The sequence below is a fragment of the Phyllobates terribilis genome, unplaced genomic scaffold (assembly GCF_046119375.1).
Source record: "Phyllobates terribilis strain yellow unplaced genomic scaffold, ASM4611937v1 Scaffold_7__3_contigs__length_470593459, whole genome shotgun sequence".
Lineage (NCBI taxonomy): Eukaryota > Metazoa > Chordata > Amphibia > Anura > Dendrobatidae > Phyllobates > Phyllobates terribilis.
This window is the reverse complement of record NW_027362767.1, coordinates 431,037,907-431,060,899: the sequence shown is the minus strand read 5'-3', so window position 1 is coordinate 431,060,899 and position 22,993 is coordinate 431,037,907. Positions and strand designations below refer to the sequence as shown.

Genomic DNA, 22,993 nt, shown 5'->3' with positions numbered 1-22,993 from the left:
CATACCCCCAAAATCCTTTTTTTATTGCTTTTGACATCTCTTGCAAGCCTTAATTCATTGTCAGCTTTAGCTAACCTGATACGTGCCCTGCAGGATCTGCAGACTGCATTATAATCTTCTTTAGATATGCCTCCCTCTTTCCATTTAATAAACATTTCTTTCTTTCTTTTTAGCATGTGTTTAAGTTCTGTGTTCATCCATCCTGGTTTCCTTAAATGCTTCCCATTCTTCCTACTTTTCGGGATTGTTAACGATTGTGCTTTGAGAATCTCATTTTTAAAAATTTCCCATCCTTCCTGGACATTTTTGTCCTTAAGGACATCCAGCCATTGGATCCCTCCTATTCTCTTTCTGAGTCTCTTAAAATCTGCCTTTCTAAAATCTAACCTTGAAGTTTGAGTCTTCACATGTCTTCCTCCTCTAGTTATCCAAAATTCTATAATAGCATGATCGCTGCCTCCTAGGGTCCCAGCCACCTTTACCTCCTCAACCATTTCCTCCCTGTTTATAAGGATTAGATCCAAAGTAGCAGATCCCCTTGTTTTCTCCCCTACCTTTTGGAAGATAAAGTTGTCAGCAAGAGAGGATAAGAATTTGCTTGACCTGTTAGTTTTACTTGAGAGAGATTCCCAACAAATGTCTGGATAGTTGAAATCTCCCATGACCACTACGTCATATTTTTTTGAGAACTTGGTCATTTGATACATAAAGAGTTCATCCATATCTTCAGCTTGCCCAGGTGGCCTGTAGTAAATGCCTACAATGGTGTCCTTTCCGTTGTTCTCTCCTTGTATTCTTACCCAAACAGTTTCCACAGAACTCCCAGTCTCTGAAGCTTCAATCTCTGTGCAGATATACACTTTTCTAACATACAATGCAACACCTCCTCCTCGTTTATCAAGTCTGTTTCTTGCAAATAAGTTGTATCCTTTTAGCCTTTTATTCCAATCATGTGTATCGTCCCACCAAGTTTCAGTGATTCCAATGACATCATATTCCTTTTCCTGCATTAGTAGTTCCAATTCTCCTTGTTTGTTGCCCATGCTTTGTGCATTTGTATAAAAACATTTTAGTTTGTGATTGGTTTCTCTTCCTCCCATATTTTTATTATTTAAATTGTTTTGTCTTTGTTCTTCCTTTCCACTTCCAGTAGCAGAGATCTCAATAGTATTTGTCAGCTGTATGGCTTTTTCTGGCCTTTTGCTTCCCTTCCCACATTGTTCTAGTTTAAAGCTCTTCTGATGAGTGTAGCAAGGCGACTTCCAAATACATGTTTTCCAGTCTTCGTAAGGTGCACCCCATCTCTAGCTGTAATAAGATCCATATGAGACTGGTCCACGGTGGACACAAGTCCTGAGGGTCAGAACAGTTTAGAGCACACAAGCTTTTCCTTAGAGGACTTGGATGTACAAAGACTTCGATTTCCTTTATATCCCAGATTTCTAATACATTAAAAAGCATAAAAGAAATGAAGATCAGCTGATTGGAAAAAGAATTTCCACTTCTCGTGTCGTTGAGCTTCTTAATCTTCTGTCCTCTTCTTCATCTACAAAGACAAAAATTCACAGAAGATGTAATCAAGGAAAAACATGTCTGTGTTCTCCCAGAAACAGCACCTCGCGTCCCCATGGATTGTATCTGCGATTTAACTATTTGAAGGGGATCTGTCAGGTGCTGTAAATCTGTAAATGTTTTTACCTGACGTAAATGCCGCTGTTCTCCTGAATCCGGCGATGTTTTTCTCTTAATTCTGTGCCTCTCCGTTCCTGAGTTATAGCCCCCTCTTTCTTGTATGTAAATCTAGTCTCGCTAGCTATGTGGGTGTGGTCCTTGTCTCTGTGCACAACTTGTTGAGGACCACGCCCACTTTGTGGCAAGATTAAATTTTCATAGAAGTAAAAGGAGGCCATATCTCAGGGACAGAGAGGCACAGAAACAAAAGAAAAACATCACAGGATTCAGGAGAACAGCGGCATTTACACAAGGGGAAAAAATGACATATTTATGGTAAGTAACAGGTTCCCTTTAAGTTCACAGAGCTGAACTATGATACACCAAACGTAATCACAGGCAAGCGTGGTGCTGCTCCTGGAAGATGGCAGTCCTGTATTTACAAACTCATACATAAAAATGTAAGAAGTTTCAACATTTCACACTTTTAGGATTTCTGCATGCTGACATTAGCGCACTGTCTTCATCCCTTTGTGCACCATGACATAACTGTACGTCGTATGATGCGTACGGGATATATGGAGCAAACATGGGAGCTGTATCTTTCATCCAGCATCTGGTGTAACAGCAGCAAACAGAGTTCACCCCAATCCCTGCTGTTAGCAATTTAGATGCTGCTGTCAATCGATTTAAATGACTGAGGCGCATGCATCGATCTCATTGCTCCGCCCTTCCCCTGTGATGCGATTGTGGGGGGCTGATAAGTTACCCTGTGACACAAAGGCTTCATAGAAGAACATTAATTTAACTGTATACTGCAATACTGATTTATTGCAATATATTATAGTGCAAACAATCGCAGGTTCAGTTCCCAAAGTGGACTAAAAACTAAAGTAAAAAAAAGTTTAAAAAATATAAATATTTAAATCCTGTCTCCTTTCCCAGTTCAAAAATAAAGAAATATAAACATTAAAAAAATCCATATTATATTGTCGTATCCATAAAATCCAGCAATATCCAAATATAAAATAGTTTCAACTGCAAAGTAAATGCCAAAAATAAGAAATACAGATCATCAGAATTTTTAAGTTTTTTTTTTTGGCACACATACCACCGACCAAATGCAGTAATGAAAAAAAAGGAAATGTCATATGTACCCAAAAATAGTGTGAATAAAAACGACGGGTGGGAAAAACACAAACCTCACACCGCTCCACTGATGAAAGAAATACAAAGCTATGGCTCTGAGAAAATGGTGACACAAACCAATATTTTTTTTACAAAGTTCAGGATGTTTTCTAACCCGGAAAATATAAAAAAAAGTTACGTCTAATATCGCTGTAACTGCACCGACCTGCAAAAATCATGTTATCAAATTATATTTGTTGCATAATGAATATGTAAGGGTGAAACCCAGAAAATCATGGTGGAATTGTGTATGGATATTTTTGATTGTTTTTCCCATTTAACCCCACTTTGAATTTCTTTCCAGTTTTTTTCATTTTACATTTTATGATCAAATGAATAGTGTCATTCAAATCTTAAACTCAACCTGCAAAAAGAAAGCCCGGCCCTTATACAGCTATATTGATGGAAAATAAAAATAAAAAGTTATTGGCTGGGGAAAAAGAGAAGGAAAAACTATTACCAGTAAAAAAACTAATGAAAAATCGCCTTGTCATGAACAGGTTAAAATAGAACCATTCATTATATTTTCTCCATGATGTATAAATGCATTTATAGGCTTTTATGTCAGTTTTCTTGATTAGATAATGACTGATACTCACACTCAGGCTGTGACTGGTTTATCATCGTCAGGGGACGCGTCCGAAGCTGCAAAAAAACAAAAAATGATTATCCTGTACTACACACATGCACGTATATACTATACGCACGTGCCATGGTCATGTGACCGCCCATAGACGGTCCCGTGAAAACTGGCCTGTCGGCGCCTGCAGTCCTACGTACCGCCACACTGATATCTGAACCTTTTTTATTGAATATCACAATTGGCCTCACCTCGGAGGGGCGCTACGGAGCACAGAAAATACTCACCGCCGACCGCTGAAAACTTTCCTTTTCTGAAATAAGCAGAGGAGATAGAATTAACAACAGAAAATCTTCTCTGCCGGTAAATTCTAGAAAACTGATAGTAAAAACCAATAACGATTTTTTTTCCTGATAGTGTAAGAGGGTGACCAGGACGTTCAGGCGCCTTCTCCCTCTGTATGCACATAATGTTATACCCTGTTTTATATATGAGTATGTGTTATGACCAATTGTCTGATGTGTCAGTTACAGGGTCAGTATAGCTCAGTGCAGGTAGAGTATTAGATTAGTAGAAGAGTAGTGCAGAACTGGGTACTATAGCTTAGAGAAGATGTAGTTGTAAGTTAGGAAAGAGTTAAGGGGTTTAGGAGCTGCTCCTGTATGGGAGGAGCAGGTTGAGTGAAGAACTGAGACACTTCCTGATTGCAGGCAGTTCTAGTGAGAGTGAGGAAGATGTGACAGCATAGGAGTTGGTGGTCCAGGGGGCACCGGGGTTGGGGGGCAGGGTCTGTCCAGCAGCAAAGAAGCATCAGTCAGAAACTCTGAAGCAGATATTTCCTTAACGTTCGGGGCCTATGGTCCACAGAAGCCACAGAGAAGTGTGTGTTCAGAAATCTTCCCAGAAGGGGAAGTCGGACGGGAAATAGTACAAAGACAGTAGGGGATTCTTAGAGCTGCGAGTGTCTCATAGGCCAAGAAGGTCGACTATGGAAGGGACAGCTCAGGACAAACGGACAGTGAACATCATTACACGCGGTGCATCGGACGGTAACCCTGGAAAAGTATGTGATCAATGCTGCATACTGTATGAAGTTGATTTCAAGTGTTCAAGTAAAGTTATTTTTTATAAAATGGAATGGAAGTCCCTAAATGTGTGTGCGGTGGTTCCTGAGGTGGAAGAACCGAAGACAGCAGAGATCTGCGACCAAAACGTGAGTGTTCTGCACCACACACACACAACACAGGAGAATTGGGATATTTGTCTTTGTCAGGGAGCCAGGGTGTGGGACCACATCAGCCCCTCGCCACAACTACCACCCTGAGCCCCTCACAATAGGATGATAGCACAAAACCATGAGATGCCCCCGTAGGCACAAGAGTGCCGCATGAATCTACAGAGCTCCATCTATAATACAATACATAAGAGCCATGTAATATGACATTTACCCCGTAGTGGAAATTTGTGGCTACTTGCCGTTTTCACCATCAAAAAGTTGACGATTGCCCAGAGAAGCTGCCATTAAGTTTTAAGATTAAAAAAATATTTTTAAAAGTTCTCAGACCGATATAAAAATAATTTGCTATAATCTCCGTCCTGAGCTGGCGCAGGACATAACAGAAAATGGCCGGCTAATCAGTGACCCACCTCGGCCAGTTATTGGCTAACCTGGCATTTCTGTTATATTAAGGCGGAGACTGGGTAATCGTCAAAACAGAAGTGGGGATCGATGGGAAAATTTAGCATCATGTCAAATTTATGTGCTAATTTCTAATGTATCTTTATAATGGCCAAAACCAGGTTTTTAATCACACAAATCCCCCGCATATCTGCTGGTAGTGAACACTAGAGGAAGCTTATGACCTAGAACCTGTCATTACATTCATGCCTTCAAAAGGAGCATGACGAGCTGGGCTCCACGACTACAGCCAAGTATGTTTTATTGTAAAACGCTCTGGTGTTTAAGAGAAAACATAATTTAAAAAGTCAGGGACCAACTGGAAAGACATGACTAGTTTCCTTGCACCAGGCCGGGAACCATAAGGAAAGCCATGTGTAGTCTACATGCCCTGCTCCAGAGAGGAGACAATAGGAGAGACATGACTAGTCTCCACAGCCTGCTCCAGACAGGAGACAATAGGAGAGACATGACTAGTCTCCATAGCCTGCTCCAGACAGGAGACAATAGGAGAGACATGACTAGTCTCCACAGCCTGCTCCAGGCAGGAGACAATAGGAGAGACATGACTAGTCTCCACAGCCTGCTCCAGGCAGGAGACAATAGGAGAGACATGACTAGTCTCCACAGCATGCTCCAGCAGGAGACAATAGGAGAACCATGACTAGTCTCCATAGCCTGCTCCAGGCAGGAGACAATAGGAGAGCCATGACTAGTCTCCACAGCCTGCTCCAGAGAGGAGACAATAGGAGAGACATGACTAGTCTCCACAGCCTGCTCCAGGCAGGAGACAATAGGAGAGACATGACTAGTCTCCACAGCCTGCTCCAGCAGGAGACAATAGGAGAGACATGACTAGTCTCCACAGCCTGCTCCAGGCAGGAGACAATAGGAGAGACATGACTAGTCTCCACAGCCTGAGCCAGCAGGAGACAATAGGAGAGCCATGACTAGTCTCCACAGCCTGCTCTAGGCATGAGACAATAGGAGAGACATGACTAGTCTCCACAGCCTGCTCCAGGCAGGAGACAATAGGAGAGCCATGACTAGTCTCCACAGCCTGCTCTAGGCATGAGACAATAGGAGAGCCATGACTAGTCTCCACAGCCTGCTCCAGGCAGGAGACAATAGGAGAGCCATGACTAGTCTCCACAGCCTGCTCCAGAGAGGAGACAATAGGAGAGACATGACTAGTCTCCACAGCCTGCTCCAGAGAGGAGACAATAGGAGAGACATGACTAGTCTCCACAGCCTGCTCCAGAGAGGAGACAATAGGAGAGACATGACTAGTCTCCACAGCCTGCTCCAGAGAGGAGACAATAGGAGAGACATGACTAGTCTCCACAGCCTGCTCCAGGCAGGAGACAATAGGAGAGACATGACTAGTCTCCACAGCCTGCTCCAGGCAGGAGACAATAGGAGAGCCATGACTAGTCTCCACAGCCTGCTCCAGAGAGGAGACAATAGGAGAGACATGACTAGTCTCCATAGCCTGCTCCAGACAGGAGACAATAGGAGAGACATGACTAGTCACCGCGCTCTGCTCCAGACCGGGGACCATACAGACACATGACTAGTGTCCACGCCCTGCTCAAGCTGGGGACCATATGCAGAGACATGACAAGTCTCACTCCAGCACAGGGACCATAAGGAGAGACATGGCTAGTCTCCATGTCTCACTCCAGGCCGGAAACTATAGAAAAGACATGGCTAGTGTTCACCCCCCCACTCCAGGCCGGGAACTATAGAGACATGACTAGTCTCTTTGCACAAGGCCAGGAACCATAGGGAGAGACATGACTAGTCTTTATGCCGTGCTCCTAGCTAGGGACCATAAAGAGAGATATGACAAGTCTTCACCCCTTGCTCCAGGCTGGGAACCGTAGGGAGAGACATGACAAGTCTCCGCACCCCACTCCAGGCCACGGACCATACAGAGAGACATGTCTGGTCTCTATTCTCCGCTCCAGGTGATTGACAGATCTTTCAATCACCTAGAACTGCAATAAGATGGAGAGGGGGCTCCAATAGCGCTGTTACCCAGACAATTATTGATATAAAAGAAAGAAAACCGCCCACCTTGGTGAGTTGTGAAAATGCACAACTCATATGATGGTAAAATGGAGTGCTGCAGGAGACACCAACCTCAAGGGTCATTAATACCATAAGTAGTGGATGTAAGAATGTGCCATAAATCCGCGCTCCTCCGGGTCAAAGAAGGGATGCAATATCCAGTTCTTGGTTGAGTCCATTTATTTAAAAGCATAGCTATGCACTTGATGAAGTGGACAGGATGTCCATGAAACGCGTCTGATTTTAGCTTTTAAATAAATGGTCTCTTAACCAAGAACTGGATATTGCATCCCTTCTTTCACCTGGAGGAGCGCGGATTTATGGCACATTCTTACATTCACTACTTATGGTATTAATCACCTAGAGCAGATCTCCATCAGTGTCACATCCTGCACCCAGCCAGTTATACCTGACACTTACTTTTGTGTATAAAGATTCCAGCAGATACAAGAACAATGATGACTACGACCACCGCACTGATAATCATGACCAGGGTCATGCTCTGCTTTGGTTCTGAAAGGTAAAATGAGGAAATGTGGGATGAGATTCATAGTTCATGTTCACGTGGAAATGATATAAAGCTCTAGATACATTGTGAAATATTCTGATTCCACGAGTCTATAAGGCTGAAGGTCTCAGGAATGTGGAAAAGTTTTCCAAATATCCATATAAGTAACTTGATTCTGGGAAGTTGTTAGACCCCAAAAAGGGAAGAAGTAAAATAACACGGACTGAAATGATGAATGTAGTTAAAGGTAAATACCAATCCATGAACAATAAACCGAAACTGGAACTTTGTTTGTCGAGACCAGCTGCGCCCTCCCCAAAGTTATTCATGTGTCAGTTTGGATTTTTCCTTTCTGGTTGTTCTATTTATTTATTTTTTAATATTTATCTAATTTCCCATATTTCTGCATAATTTTGACCTAAGAGTACATGATATGACATGACACAAGTCCTAAAAGTAGATAAAGAACCAAATAAAACAAATATATCAAAAATATTAGATTTTGTCCTTTTTTATTGATGGAAAATTATCCAATATCACTTGTTTGTGAGTTGCAAAAGTAAGTGAACCTTTGCTCTCAGTATCTGGGGTGACCACCATGTTCAGCAATAACTGCATATAAACGTCTTCCGTAATTGCTGATTGATTCTGCACAAAAGATGGAGGAATTTTAGCCAATTTCTCTCTAAAAACAGCTTCACCTCTGTTATGTTGGTGGTTTTCTCCCTTGATCTGCTCACTTCAGGTCCTTTCACATTTTTATAGCATTAAGGTCATGACTGTGACTTGTCCATTGTAAAACTTTACCTTTCTTGTTCTTTAAACATTCTTTTGTGGAATGACTTGTCCTCTTTTGGTTGTTTTCTTACTGCAAGCCCCATGTTCTCTTGAGATTCAGCTCATATCCTGATAGTTTCCTTTAGAATTTGATGATAAAATTCAGAATTCATTGTTCCATCAATGATTTCTGCCGTCCTGGCCCATACTCAGCAAAACAGGCAAAACCCATGAAATCTGTGTGTCACAGAATGAGGTTTTTGTGCTGTATTTCAGTGGTTTTCTTTATCCAAACATAATGCTTCTCATTCGTCCACAAAATATTGTTTCAGTAGCCTTCTGGCTTATCCATGTGATTATTAGCAAACTACAGATTAGCAGCATTTTTTTTTTGGAGAGAAGTTGCTTTCTTTTTGCAATCTTGGCATGCCCACCATCATTGTTCAGTATTTCCTTATGACCATTAGCTAATATGAGAGAGTCCTTTAGTTGCTTATAGGTTACCTTGGGTTTCTTTGTGACTTCATGGACTATAATATGCCTTTTTTTCAAATGGTCTTTGTTGGTCGATCACTCATGGGGAGGGTAGTAATGATCTTGAATTTCCTCCATTTCTACACTGTCTAATCTGCCTGAATGTGGATTGGTGGAGTTTAGAGATGGATTTTTAATCTTTTCCAGCCTGATGAGCATCAACAACTCTTCCGAGGTCCTCAGAAATCTCCTTTTGCACTTCCATAAACATATGATGTGAAAATCAGACTTTGATAAATCCTTGTTCTTTAAATAAAACTGGTCACCCACTCATGCCTGATTTTCATCAGATTTATAGTGGGGAAAAAAAGTATTTAGTCAGCCACCAATTGTGCAAGTTCTCCCACTTAAAAAGATGAGAGAGGCCTGTAATTGACATCATAGGTAGACCTCAACTACGAGAGACAAAATGAGTAAACAAATCCTGAAAATCACATTGTCTGATTTGGAAAGACTTTTTTTCAAATTTTGGTGGAAAATGAGTATTTGGTCAATTACAAAAGTTCATCTCAATACTTTGTTATATATCGTTTGTTGGCAATGACAGAGGTCAAATGTTTTCTGTAAGTCTTCACAAGGTTGGCACACACTGTTGCTGGTATGTTGGCCCATTCCTCCATGTAGATCTCCTATAGAGCAGTGATGTTTTGGGGCTGTCGCTGGGCAACACGGAATTTCAACTCCCTCCAAAGGTTTTCTATAGGGTTTAGATCTGGAGACTGGCTAGGCCACTCCAGGACCTTGAAATGCTTCTTACGAAGCCTCTCCTTTGTTGCCCTGGCGGTGTGCTTGGGATCATTGTCATGCTGAAAGACCCAGCCACGTTTCATCTTCAATGCCCTTGCTGATGGAAGGAGGTTTGCACTCAAAATCTCACTATACATGGCCCCATTCATTCTTTCATGTACACGGATCAGTCGTCCTGGTCCCTTGGCAGAGAAACAGCCCCAAAGCATGATGTTTCCACTCCCATGCTTCACAGTAGGTATGGTGTTCTTTGGATGCAACTCAGCATTCTTTCTCCTCCAAACATGACGAGTTGTGTTACTACCAAACATTTCAACTTTGGTTTCATCTGACCATATGACATTCTCCCAATACTCTTCTGGATCACCCAAATGCTCTCTAGCAAACTTCAGACAGGCCCAGACATGTACTGGCTTAAGCAGGGGGACACGTCTGGCACTGCAGGATCTGAGTCCCTGGCGGCGTAGTGTGTTACTGATGGTAGCCTGTGTAACGTTGGTCCCAGCTCTCTGCAGGTCATTCACTAGGTCACCCCGTGTGGATCTGGGATTTTTCTCACTGTTCTTTAGATCATTTTGACCCCACGGGGTGAGATCTTGTGTGGAACCCCAGATCGAGGGAGATTATCAGTGGTCTTGTATGTCTTCCATTTTCTAATTATTGCTCCCACAGTTGATTTCTTCACACCAAGCTGCTTGCCTATTGCAGATTCAGTCTTCCCAGCCTGGTGCAGGGCTACAATTTTGTTTCTGGTGTCCTTCGACAGCTCTTTGGTCTTCACCATAGTGGAGTTTAGAGTGTGACTGTTTGAGATTGCGGACAGGTGTCTTTTATACTGATAACAAGTTCAAACAGGTGCCAGCACTACAGGTAATGAGTGGAGAACAGAGGAGCCAGCACTACAGGTAATGAGCGGAGGACAGAGGAGCCAGTACTACAGGTAATGAGTGGAGGACAGAGGAGCCAGCACTACAGGTAATGAGCGGAGGACAGAGGAGCCAGTACTACAGGTAATGAGTGGAGGACAGAGGAGCCAGTACTACAGGTAATGAGCGGAGGACAGAGGAGCCAGTACTACAGGTAATGAGTGGAGGACAGAGGAGCCAGTACTACAGGTAATGAGTGGAGGACAGAGGAGCCTCTTAAAGAAGAAGTTACAGGTCTGTGAGAGACAGAAATCTTGCTTGTTTCTAATTAACCAAATACTTATTTTCCACCAAAATTTGAAAAAGATTTGTTTCCAAATCAGACAATGTGATTTTCAGGATTTGTTTTCTCATTTTGTCTCTCATAGTTGAGGTCGACCTATGATGACAATTACAGGCCTCTCTCATCTTTTTAAGTGGGAGAACTTGCACAATTGGTGGCTGACTAAATACTTTTTTTCCCACTGTATTGAAAACACCGATCTCTAATTTCTTCTTCAAATATCTTCTAATCAGAAAGGTTCACATACGTTTGCTTTTGTTTGATTATGTTCTCTTTATCTACTTTTAGGTCTTGTGTGAAATCTTATGTATTTTTAAATAAAATTTATGCAGAAATATGGAAAATTATAAGGGATTCATAAACTTTCAAGCACCAATGTACAAAGGAGAACGGTTTGGTGGAAGCCTTCTTTTTGCCCTGGTTTCTACATCTACTAATGTTGTAGAAAATGTGGAGAGGGATAAAGTTGCGTAACTTCCCTCTGCCTATTAAGAATAACTCATGCACCATGGGGCCTCATAGCCCCTGCAGATGCTGCCTCTGGCATGTATTTGTTTTTGTCTTTGTACAGTTTCATTTAGGAACCATGACAATAATTTTGTGTCTGTTGATGATTATAGGAATTGGTATGAAAGTGGTGGATATAAAGACATCTACAAACCATATCAAAACCACCAATCAAGACATATAGAACTTTCTCAGTCCTTCTTGGTTATACCACTGTTGCCAATTCTCCTGGAATGGAGACACACGGAAGAAGAAGAGATACCTTGCCCCAGACGCCCAACTATATGACTGACTCTTGGAAAGCAACACTTTCAAAAGCTTTCCTTTATGTGATGATGGGACAGCTTCATCATCAGACAGAGTACTGGCAACCAAACGCACATTCAGATGGTGTATATTGGGGAGTAGCGGGTGCATGGAATAGATGTGGTTTAGAAAAAAGGACGTGGTTGTGGAAAAATGTACAACTCATCATAACCAAACAGTTCTCAGACGACCAACCCTGGAAGTTTACAAGTATGGATTTTATTTTAGATATAACTCACCCCATTGTACAAGGAGCGGCTCCTCCAGGCTGCTGTGATCCACATAACAGGAGTATCTGTCGCCCTCTTTGGGGGTCACTTCCGCGCTGACCCTGATCTGATAGGTGCCGTCAGGATTGGGGAGGACGTGTGTGGTCTCATATGAGTGAACCTCGTCCTTTCCGTTCTTCATCCACTTCACATCCACAGCTCGGGGGTGAAATCCGTACACCTGACAGTGAAGCTTCATGGTGTCTCCTTTCTCCTGACCGGACACCTTCACCTGGGGCCGAACTGAGAGGGAAAGACATAAGATATATTTACAGTTTGGCTGCACCAAAGATTATATTTTATTGAAGAGGAGTAAAGATCTAATTTATAATTAGATTTGCAATTCTCAGTGTTTCAAAGGTAAGTTTTTCCCCGGAAAAACATGTGAAGACTGACTGACTGATTTCGGTGATATGGCTGGTATGTTCATCGGTTTTCAAAGTATCCGTATCTTATTTAAAGCCTCACTAATAAATCTTCTATACAATGTACAGTGTATGATTTCAAGAGTCCAAATATGTGCTCTGAACAGTCACGCTCCAGCCTTCAGCTGTCCTGTGAAGGATGAATGTGAGGAGGACAAACCTACCGACCATGAATAAGTGGCAACCCTGTGCAAAAGAAATATCAGATATTGAGTGTAAGATATAATGAACAGTGACGTCACCTCTCCGCTCCAGGACTTCTCTTCCGTGCTCCAAGAATCTCTTCAGTTTTGTAATACATTCAGTCTCCAGATAAACCTTGCACCTCTCCCCCTTTCTTACATCCGGACTGTTCCATCGTTGACTGACTATCCGAGCATCGGCCATGGTAGGAATAAATAATTCTTTCTGTATGTCCAAATACATATAATCTCTCCCGTCATATCTGATCTGCTGAGAAACCATGGTGCTTCCATCATCTCGCAGCTCGCAGCTCTGAATCAGCTGTAAAAAATGGAAACCTGCCCACGAGACAGGAATGAGTTACGCACAGCAGATGTAGATATGTTGGTACATTACGTCTGAATTTCTGCAGCTATATAATAAACCGCGCATATGGTGAATATGTGATGTGCATCTTAGTCTCTATAAGTTAAAGGGGTCTTCTCATCCTCTGGGATGTCTCTCTGGGACAAGCACTAAACTCCAAAATGTTGTTCACTCAATGTCTGTTATTAAAAATAGGGGAAATGAGTCTGGAGAAAAAAACACTAAAACTTGAAGATTAAGATGTTAAATAATAAAAATACAAGATATTATTTTAAAAAATGTAAAAATTTCAAAATTGTTCTAGAATTATGCTTCATTGGATATGTAGTAAGTGTGCGCCTCACCTTCCGTGTGGCTGAATCTCTTCTTCCATAGCTTTGCTTCAAATGTGAATGAAGCCTCTTCTTTTTTACCATGCTTGGTTTCTTGCTCCAAGATCTCCGGACCCTCGTTCTCCATTATCCATTGAGCCACAATGGATCTGCCAGTGTCACTGCTATATAATGTAGCCTGCTGATCATCCACATATCCAGCTACGGAGAACTCGGGCAGCCCGGACCCCGGAGCCGAGACTCCCATGAAATAGTATTGCAGAGAGTGAGTGTCTGTGAGAGATGAACAGAGTGCAACATATCACATGGACTGTGCTGTTCAGCCATCCTCTGCTGCCATTACTAGGACATATGCTTTAAACGCTAAGTCTTACTTCTATTTCTTCTGCAGGTGTATTGCGTTTGTATTGCTTTGCTGCCATCTATTAGCTATTGTGATAATATATTTTCATGTATTGTTGTTAGAACCCTCCTGTTAGTTTTTTCTATCTTGTGTTTTGCGGTCACGTGACCACCTGCCTTTATATTCCAGCTCCGCCCTTATGGCTGTGCTGGACTTCAGTGTTGTTTGACTGTTTTGCTAGCCTGGTGCTTCTGTGCCTTTCTCTGTCAGTTCGCTTGGTCCTCTAGGACCTCTAGTACTTTTTGTCAGTTTGTCTTTTTGTGCTCTGCAACAACTTTTGTTTAGGAGGTGTCCCATTTTTGTTCCAGTCCTTAGTTCTTTTAGGGACCCCTCCCTTAATTCTATAGGTCTTCATTCAGACTAGCCAAGTACTAAGGTGGGTCTGTTCACTAGGAACAGGCAGCCTGCTACATCGTAGGGATTCAGCTTAGTCTTACTGTAGGGATAGCTTTCCCCTATCTTTCCTTAGTACTTGTTGCAGATCACAACAATTGTAGCTGTAATTTCCCACCATTCCTCTCTCTTTGTAACTCCTCCTATCTTGTTTCCTCATATCCTGTTCTTTCTGGTCAGTGCCATCTTGGCAGAAGTGTGCATCAGAGCTGGAGATAAGATTCTTCTGTTACCTCTATACTCCATCTTCTAGCCCTCATCCATGTCCATTGATGTTCCCTACACATCTCTACCTCTTCATTTAACAAGGTACAGTCAATAAACTACCTAAAAGTTTATCCACTGCATCTTCCTTCCTGGATTAATGACATGCAGCTGGTGAAGCAAGAGATGAGAGGATAGCGAGTAACCTATCTACCATTGCTTGTACAGAGATCCCCGGTCCCATCCTTCTCCCCTACGTACATCTATGCAGATTGTAGACAATTATAACATGGGTTGTGTGGGGGTCTGACTGTATGCTGGGGAAAATGCCATATTTGTAACTCAATTATTTTTTGCTGAGTGATGCTGTGTCCTGCGACAATGGGGAAAGCTGTGTCTGGCAATGATTACCTCCCTCGTGGCCGACATCCTGAGCCTTCCATGGTCTGAGCTATCAAGATGAGACTGTGGACTCCACCATTGGGTAAGACGTGCCCTGATATTTGTCCAGAACCCCAGATTAGCTGGACTTTACATGTTATTGGGAAGAACCACCTACTCTTAGCTTGAAATCACTGTTCCTGTTAGGCTATGTGCACATCTAATTTTTTACAACGAGTCCACGGCAAACTAACGCCTTAAGAATACCTGAAAGATTCTTGCTATTTATAGAGTGCAAGTTGTTTCTTTGAAGTGGCTCCTGATGGAAAAATATCCATTGTCCAATCAGAAGTTTGCAAAAAAAAATTTCCAAAAAAATTCAGAAACTCCCCAAAGAAGGATCATTTTCTGAAGTGGCTTCCATGAGAAAACTCTTCACTTTGAACACCGCAAAGAAAACTCCATGTGCCTTATAGCCTTACTTGGCCACTGTCAAGCTCTCTGGCTGAAGTCCTAAAGTGTAAACGGTGAGCTTAAATCCTGTTCCTCATGTGTGATGTGTAGCCAATAATAATAATCTTTTTATTTAAATAGCGCCAACATATTCCGAAGCGCTTTACAATTCAGACAATTTACAGACATTATCGGCACTGTCCCCATTGGGGCTCACAATCTACATTCCCTATCTGTATGTACAATACAAACTGTGCCTACGTTCTGCTGTGTTACCATTGAGCTCGGGACTCAAATAGGAGACTTGCCAGCCTCAAACGAAGTAATGTTAACTTCACTTACGTAACACCCCAAGAAAGAAAAGCTGATCTAGACGTATCAATCACACGCCACTGACCAGTACTGAATAGCTGTCTTATTACTTCAGCCCCAAGTCATTTTTCTTCCCACTATGCCGCATAAATGTTAGTTGCTGGTTCAACACAGTGTTTGAAAAGAGAAAATTGTGAAGTCGGGGATGGGTGGAGGGAAGATTTACAAATCTATCAAACAGCGTAATCTAAGTTTGCGCTGTTTGAATGTTTGTCTGCTCCAATGTGTCCTGTCATAATCAGTCTGTGAAGCAGGGGCTGGCTGATAAATTTCAGCCTGCGGGGCAAGCACACAGCAGTAGCCCACAAGTTGCAGTGGTCCATCTTTTACCTACATACAGTACAGACCAAAAGTTTGGACACACCTTCTCATTTAAAGATTTTTCTGTATTTTCATGACTTTGAAAATTGTACATTCACACTGAAGGCATCTAAACTATGAATTAACACATGTGGAATTATATACTTAACAAAAAAGTGTGAAACAACTGAAAATATGTCTTATATTCTAGGTTCTTCAAAGTAGCCACCTTTTGCTTTGATGACTACTTTGCACGCTCTTGGCATTCTCTTGCTGAGCTTCAAGAGGTAGTCACCGGAAATGGTCTTCCAACAATCTTGAAGGAGTTCCCAGAGATGCTTAGCACTTGTTGGCCCTTTTGCCTTCACTCTGCGGTCCAGCTCACCCCAAACCATCTCGATTGGGTTCAGGTCTGGTGACCGTGGAGGCCAGGTCATCTGGCGTAGCACCCCATCACTCTCCTTCTTGGTCAAATAGCCCTTACACAGCCTGGAGGTGTGTTTGGGGTCATTGTCCTGTTGAAAAATAAATGATGGTTCAACTAAACGCAAACCGGATGGAATAGCATGCCGCTGCAAGATGCTGTGGTAGCCATGCTGGTTCAGTATGCCTTCAATTTTGAATAAATCCCCAACAGTGTCACCAGCAAAGCACCCCCACACCATCACACCTCCTCCTCCATGCTTCACGGTGGGAACCAGGCATGTAGAGTCCATCCGTTCACCTTTTCAGCGTCGCACAAAGACACGGTGGTTGGAACCAAAGATCTCAAATTTGGACACATCAGACCAAAGCACAGATTTCCACTGGTCTAATGTCCATTCCTTGTGTTCTTTAGCCCAAACAAGTCTCTTCTGCTTGTTGCCTGTCCTTAGCAGTGGTTTACTAGCAGCTATTTTACCATGAAGGCCTGCTGCACAAAGTCTCCTCTTAACAGTTGTTGTAGAGATGTGTCTGCTGCTCGAACTCTGTGTGGCATTGACCTGGTCTCTAATCTGAGCTGCTGTTAACCTGCGATTTCTGAGGCTGGTGACTCAGATAAACGTATCCTCAGAAGCAGAGGTGACTCTTGGTCTTCCTTTCCTGGGGCGGTCCTCATGTGAGCCAGTTTCTGTGTAGCGCTTGATGGTTTTTGCAATTGCACTTGGGGATACTTTCAAAGTTGTCCCAATTTTTCGGACTGACTGACCTTCATTTCTTAAAGTAATGATGGCCACTCGTTTTTCTTTACTTAGCTGCTTTTTTCTTGCCATAATACAAATTCTAACAGTCTATTCAGTAGGACTATAAGCTGTGCTTCCACCAGACTTCTGCACAACACAACTGATGGTCCCAACCCCATTTATAAGGCAAGAAATCCCACTTATTAAACCTGACAGGGCACACCTGTGAAGTGAAAAACATTTCCGGTGACTACCTCTTGAAGCTCATCAAGAGAATGCCAAGAGTGTGCAAAGCAGTCATCAAAGCAAAAGGTGGCTACTTTGAAGAACCTAGAATATAAGACATATTTTCAGTTGTTTCACACTTTTTTGTTAAGTATTTAATTCCACATGTGTTAATTCATAGTTTTGATGCCTTCAGTGTGAATGTACAATTTTCATAGTAATGAAAATACAGAAAAATCTTTAAATGAGAAGGTGTGTCCAAACTTTCGGTCTGTACTGTACCTCAGACTGCTGCATAAAACATCAATCGAGATTATTGCATAAATATGGGAGCAAAACCGAAGTTACTACATGGATATGGGAACAAAACTAAGCTTACAAAATGTACTTGGGAAAAGAACCGAGCTTACTACATAGATATGGGAGCTAGTGATGAGCGAGCACTAAAATGCTCAGGTACTCATTACTCAGATCGAGCCAATCGTAATGCCCCCCCCCGGAGGTCTGGAGGGGGTTTAAAAATTGGTCAAATCGATGGAAACAGTGCTGAAATTACATGGGAACAGCATGGGCAAGAGCCCTGGAAGCATCTCTGAATTCCAGGTCGCTGCTGTGAACAATGTTATCAGAGTATTACGCCACTTTTACAGGCTGACAATAAAATATATAAAAATGAAAATGAAATAGATTTTCCTGAAAAAAATGTTAAGAAACATTTTTTCTAGGATAATGACTTGTATATAAGGCAAAATAAATTACAGAAAAAAAATGCTCCTCCACACCTTAGGTTATGTGTTTTTGATGCGTTGTTTGCACGTTCACATTGCTTTCAATGGTGAAAAATACATTCACCAGTAAATGTAATTTTAACATTTTACTATCTTATCTGGCCATGTGTTGTGTGAGACAAGATCAGACACATCCTGTTTCATTTATGAAGGAGAGACTCTGAAAGTCCCATTCTTTATTTCAGGGTCGTCAGGCGGTCCTCACTATTTATAGAGGGCCATCAGGCAGCCCTTACAATTGTTAGAGGGCCAGCAGGTGACCCTCATATTGTTAGAGGCTCAGCAGCCGGCTATGCTTTGCAATATGATTTATCCATCTGAGGTGGGCAAATTTTCTTTTTCATATTAATACTGTAAAGTTTGAAACTTGGACGGCCAGCAGGCCGCTATTCTTTGCATGACCATATATTGCTACTGCAATATAACGTATCCATCTGAGGTGGTCAAATTTTCTTTTTCGTATATTTTCTGTAGAGTTTGAAGCTTGGAGGTCCAGCAGGTGGCCCTCACAATTTATAAAGTGCCAGCAGGTGGCCTCCACTATTTTTAGAGGCCCAGCAGGTGTCTTGGAGACAGATGAGACCAAGATAGAGCTTTTTGGTAAAGCACATCACTCAACTGTTTACTGTAAATGGAATGAGGCCTACAAATAAAAGAACACCATACTTACAGTCAAATATGGTGAAGGTTCAAAGATATTTAGGTGTTGTTTGCTGCCTCTGGCACTGGGTGCCTTGACTGTGTGCAAGGCAAAATGAAATCTGAAGATTCCCAAAGGATTTTGGGTCACAATGTAGTGCCAGGTGTCAGAAAGCTGGATTTGCATCCTAAGTCATGGGTCTTCCAGCAGGACAATGACCCCAAACATACTTCAAGAAGCACACAAAAATGGATGGAAACAAAGCACTGGAGAGTTCTGAAGTGGTAATTCCAGCTCCAGTAGCGTCAAGTCTCTGAACACTACCTCTTACATACAGAAGCTGAAGAGAAACTACGAATGACACATTAAATCGGTAAATTTTGTTAAATTTGATGAATTTCTGTCAAATTTGAAAAATTTCTGCCAACTTCGATGAATTTCTGTCAACTATGATAAATTTCTGTCAACTTTGATGAATTTCAGAGTACAGATCACCATAAAAATGATGAAGCCGTCAATGAGTGTATGGAAAAAAATCAATCAAGTTATGGACTGTGGAAGAGATTTATGTGACTAGAATGAAAACTCATTTCCATCAGATTTTACTACTTAGCACCTGTTTCTATTCTAAATGCAGCTAACAGCGGTATTAATAGGGAATGGAATAGATTTTTTTTGTTGCAGCAGCATGGAGTATAAGGCAATAATCCCTGACTAGATGCCTTTAATACGCTATCCCTAGTGCTATAACTCACCCGTACACGAATTGCAGATAATAGATATAATATTGTAGAATATAAAATAGATTTTAACCAGCCCGAAGAGTTTTTCTGTTGTATGTGGCAGCATCAACCTGTGAAGTAACTCTGCCTGCTTTGATGAATTTCTGAGTACAAATCACAGTAAAAATTATGAATCGGTCAATGAGTGTATGGAAAGAATCAATCAAGTTATGGACTGTAGAAGAGATATATGCAACCAGAATGAACACTCATTTCCAGTTGATGATACTGTGACAGCGTCACTGGTGATGTGTGTGGGGGAGATATGCGTCACGAAGGTTGCTATCTTCCGAGATGTGAAACCCAGAAGCTTTCCTTCAGCATGTTATATGATGAAGGAGTTAAGCTGCCATGTTATGGGTTGAGTATTTTGTGAGTAGGTGTGAGATAGGCGGGACGCCTACTCACCATATCTCCCCCTCAAGAGTGTGGCTGGAGAAGATAAATGTCCAGCCACTGAGTTTTTTTTCTGTTGTGTGTTTGACAACCAGGAAGTCTCCTTAAGTCTCCAGAAGGAGCTGAAGTGCAATACAACCTGAGCGGGCAAATCCCGCATGCACATGGACTGTGCTATCATTTATTTTTTGTTTCTTTATGCCAGCAAGGCCATGTTTAGTTTGTTGAACCTGCCACGGTTTATGCCGTATTGAAATAAAACAGCAGACAAAAACATTCCTGTGCCTACCTCTGAAAGCAGCCGAGTGAGTCAATCTACCACAATACCTTACATAGTTTGTAAAGCCGAATAAAGACTTGCGTCCATCAAGTTCGACCTGTTAGTTCTGTAATTGCTAAAGTTGATCCAGAGGAGGGCAAAAACCCCAAATGATTTAGCCAATCTTCACCTGAGGAAAAATTCCCTCCCGACTCTGAAACCAGCAGTCAGAATAAATCCCTGTATCAACCTACTATTTTATTTTATTTTTAAGTATATGCTGAAATCTGCCTGGTATCTAGAAATGCATCCAGTCCCCGCTTGAACTGGTGTAGTGAATCTGACATCACCGTCTCCTCACTCAGTGAATTCCATATTCTCACTGCTCTTACCGTAAAGAACCCCTTCCTATGCTGGTGCTGAAACCTTTTCTCTTCCAGTCTTAGTGAATGCCCTCTTGTTACCGTAATATCCCTCCTTTTGAACAAATCCCGGGCAAGATCTCTATACTGTCCCATAACATATTTGTACACATTTATTATGTCCCCCCTCAACCTTCTCTTTTCCAGGCTGAATAGTCCTAGTTTTGCCAACCTCTCTGGGTATTGCAGTCCCTCCATTCCCGTTATTAATTTTGTTGCCCTCCTTTGTACCTTTTCAAGCTCATTTATATCCTTTCTATATATTGGGGCCCATAACTGAGCAAAGTATTCCAAGTGTGGTCTGACCAGTGCTTTGTACAGTGGAAGAACAATGTTCTCCTCCTTTGCAGCTATACCTCTTCTGATACATCCCATTACCCTGTTTGCCCTTACAGCAGCGGCCTGACTTTGGGCACTCCAATTTAGTTTGCTATCAATCAAGATGCCCAAGTCCTTCTCCGTCTCTGAATGCCCCAATGATTTCCCATTCAGTGAGTACTGGTGACTTACATTTTTCCTTCCCATATGTATGACCTTACATTTCTCCTCGTTAAACCTCATTTGCCATTTAATGCTCCACCTACCCAGCTTATCCAAATCCCTTTGTAGGTCTGCACTGTCCTCTTTTGTATTAATTGTTTCACATAACTTTGTGTCATCTGCAAATATTGATATTTTACTATTTATCCCGTTGACTATGTCGTTAATAAAGATATTAAATAACATTGGGCCTAGTACAGACCCCTGTGGTACCCCACTAGTGACGCTTACCCAATCTGAGAATATTCCATTTATAACCACCCTCTGCCTTCTATCCTTTAGCCAGTTAGCTACCCACTTGCAGACATTTTCCCCCAGCCCCATCATTCTCATTTTGTATACCAACCTATTATGTGGCACGCTATCGAACGCTTTTGAGAAGTCGAGATACACGACATCCACTGGTTCCCCCTGATCTACTCGAGAGCTAACCTCCTCGTAGAAGTCAATCAGGTTTGTTTGGCAGGAGCGATTCCTCATGAATCCATGTTGGTTCGGGATTAAAAGATTATTAGCATCAAGATGCTCCGTAATTGCCTCTTTAATGAAGATTTCAAAAATTTTGCCCACAACGGACGTCAGACTCACCGGCCGATAGTTTCCGGCGTCACTTTTCGCTCCCTTTTTGAATATTGGCACTACATTCGCCTGTCGCCAATCAAGTGGTACAGACCCAGTCTCGACAGAGTCCTTAAATATAAGATATAACGGTCTGTCTATCACATTACTTAGTTCCCTTAGTACCCGTGGGTGTATGCCATCAGGTCCTGGTGATTTGTTTATTTTAATGTTACTGAGGCGTTTCTGTACCCCAGCTTGGGTTAGATTAGTCATACTTAGTGGAGGATTAAGTTTGTCACTTCTCATTTCGCCTGTTAGTTCTATTTCCTTTGTGAAAGTTGTCGAAAAAAAATTATTTAATAGATTAGCTTTATCCTCATCTTTCTCTATGATTTTGCCTTCCTCACTTTTTATTGGTCCAATATTATCCAATTTAATCCTTTTACTATTTATATACGTAAAGAACAGTTTGGGATTTGATCTACTTTCCCTAGCAATACGTTTCTCTGTTTCCTCCTTCACTATTTTTATTTGTTTTTTACAGGTTCTCGTTTTTTCCTTGTAACACATTAGTGCCTCCTTACTGTTTTCCTGTTTTAATCTCTTGAATGCCTCTTTTTTGCTATTTAACGCCCCTTTTACGTTCTTGTTCAACCATATTGGTTTCCTCTTATTTCTGGCCCTTTTATTCCCATACGGTATATACCTCTCACACTGAGTATTCAGAATTCTTTTGAAGGTTTCCCATTTACTATTCGTATTCCTTTGATTAAGAACTTTGTCCCAGTCAATAAGTTGAAGGTTTTCTATCAGCTGATCAAACTTCGCCCTCCTAAAGTTTAATGTTTTTGTTGTTCCCTTATTGATAACCCTACTGAAGGGCATTTTGAAGTCGATAATATTATGATCGCTATTACCTAGGTGCCCCCTATCTGTACCTCAGTTATTCTATCAGGCCTATTAGTCAATATTAAGTCCAACACGGCCTTCCCTCTCGTTGGTTCCTGCACTAGTTGGGAGAGATAATTATCCTTAATATTTGTCAAGAACCTTTTTCCTTTCTGAGATCTACAGGTTTCTGTTTCCCAGTCAATATCCGGGTAGTTGAAATCCCCCATTACAATCACTTCATTATGTTTTGCTACTTTGTCTATTTGTCCTAATAGCAGATTCTCATTCTCCTCTGAAATATTTGGTGGCTTATAGCAGACCCCCAGTAATATTTTATTATTATTTTTTGCCCCCTCTATCTCTACCCACATGGACTCGACCCCCTCTTCTCCCTCTCCTATATCTTCCCTTAGTCTGGGTTTTAGACATGACTTTACATATAAGCAGACTCCTCCGCCTTTCCCCTG

The 22,993-nt window shown here is 41.8% G+C and overlaps 1 protein-coding gene and 1 long non-coding RNA gene across 3 annotated transcripts in view; one reads left to right on the top strand and one right to left on the bottom strand.

Moving 5' to 3' along the window:
• Positions 1-787: 787 nt before the first annotated feature.
• Positions 788-22,993, bottom strand: part of LOC141155241 (major histocompatibility complex class I-related gene protein-like) — a 62,669-nt gene continuing 40,463 nt past the window's right edge. Inside the window, exons 3-9 of one of the 2 annotated variants that reach the window (XM_073642041.1) lie at positions 13,366-13,626; positions 12,715-12,993; positions 12,018-12,290; positions 7,611-7,703; positions 3,727-3,752; positions 3,459-3,504; positions 788-1,546 (exon numbers count right to left, since the gene is read on the bottom strand). In XM_073642041.1, the coding sequence (XP_073498142.1) occupies positions 1,476-1,546; positions 3,459-3,504; positions 3,727-3,752; positions 7,611-7,703; positions 12,018-12,290; positions 12,715-12,993; positions 13,366-13,626 (1,049 nt within the window). In that variant the 3' untranslated portion in view covers positions 788-1,475. The remainder of the gene's footprint in view (positions 1,547-3,458; positions 3,505-3,726; positions 3,753-7,610; positions 7,704-12,017; positions 12,291-12,714; positions 12,994-13,365; positions 13,627-22,993) is intronic. The other variant, XM_073642040.1, reaches the window with a different exon arrangement.
• LOC141155243 (uncharacterized) lies at positions 4,154-13,097 on the top strand. The gene is made up of 2 exons (XR_012247526.1): positions 4,154-4,652; positions 11,586-13,097. It is a non-coding gene; the product is annotated as an uncharacterized lncRNA (long non-coding RNA).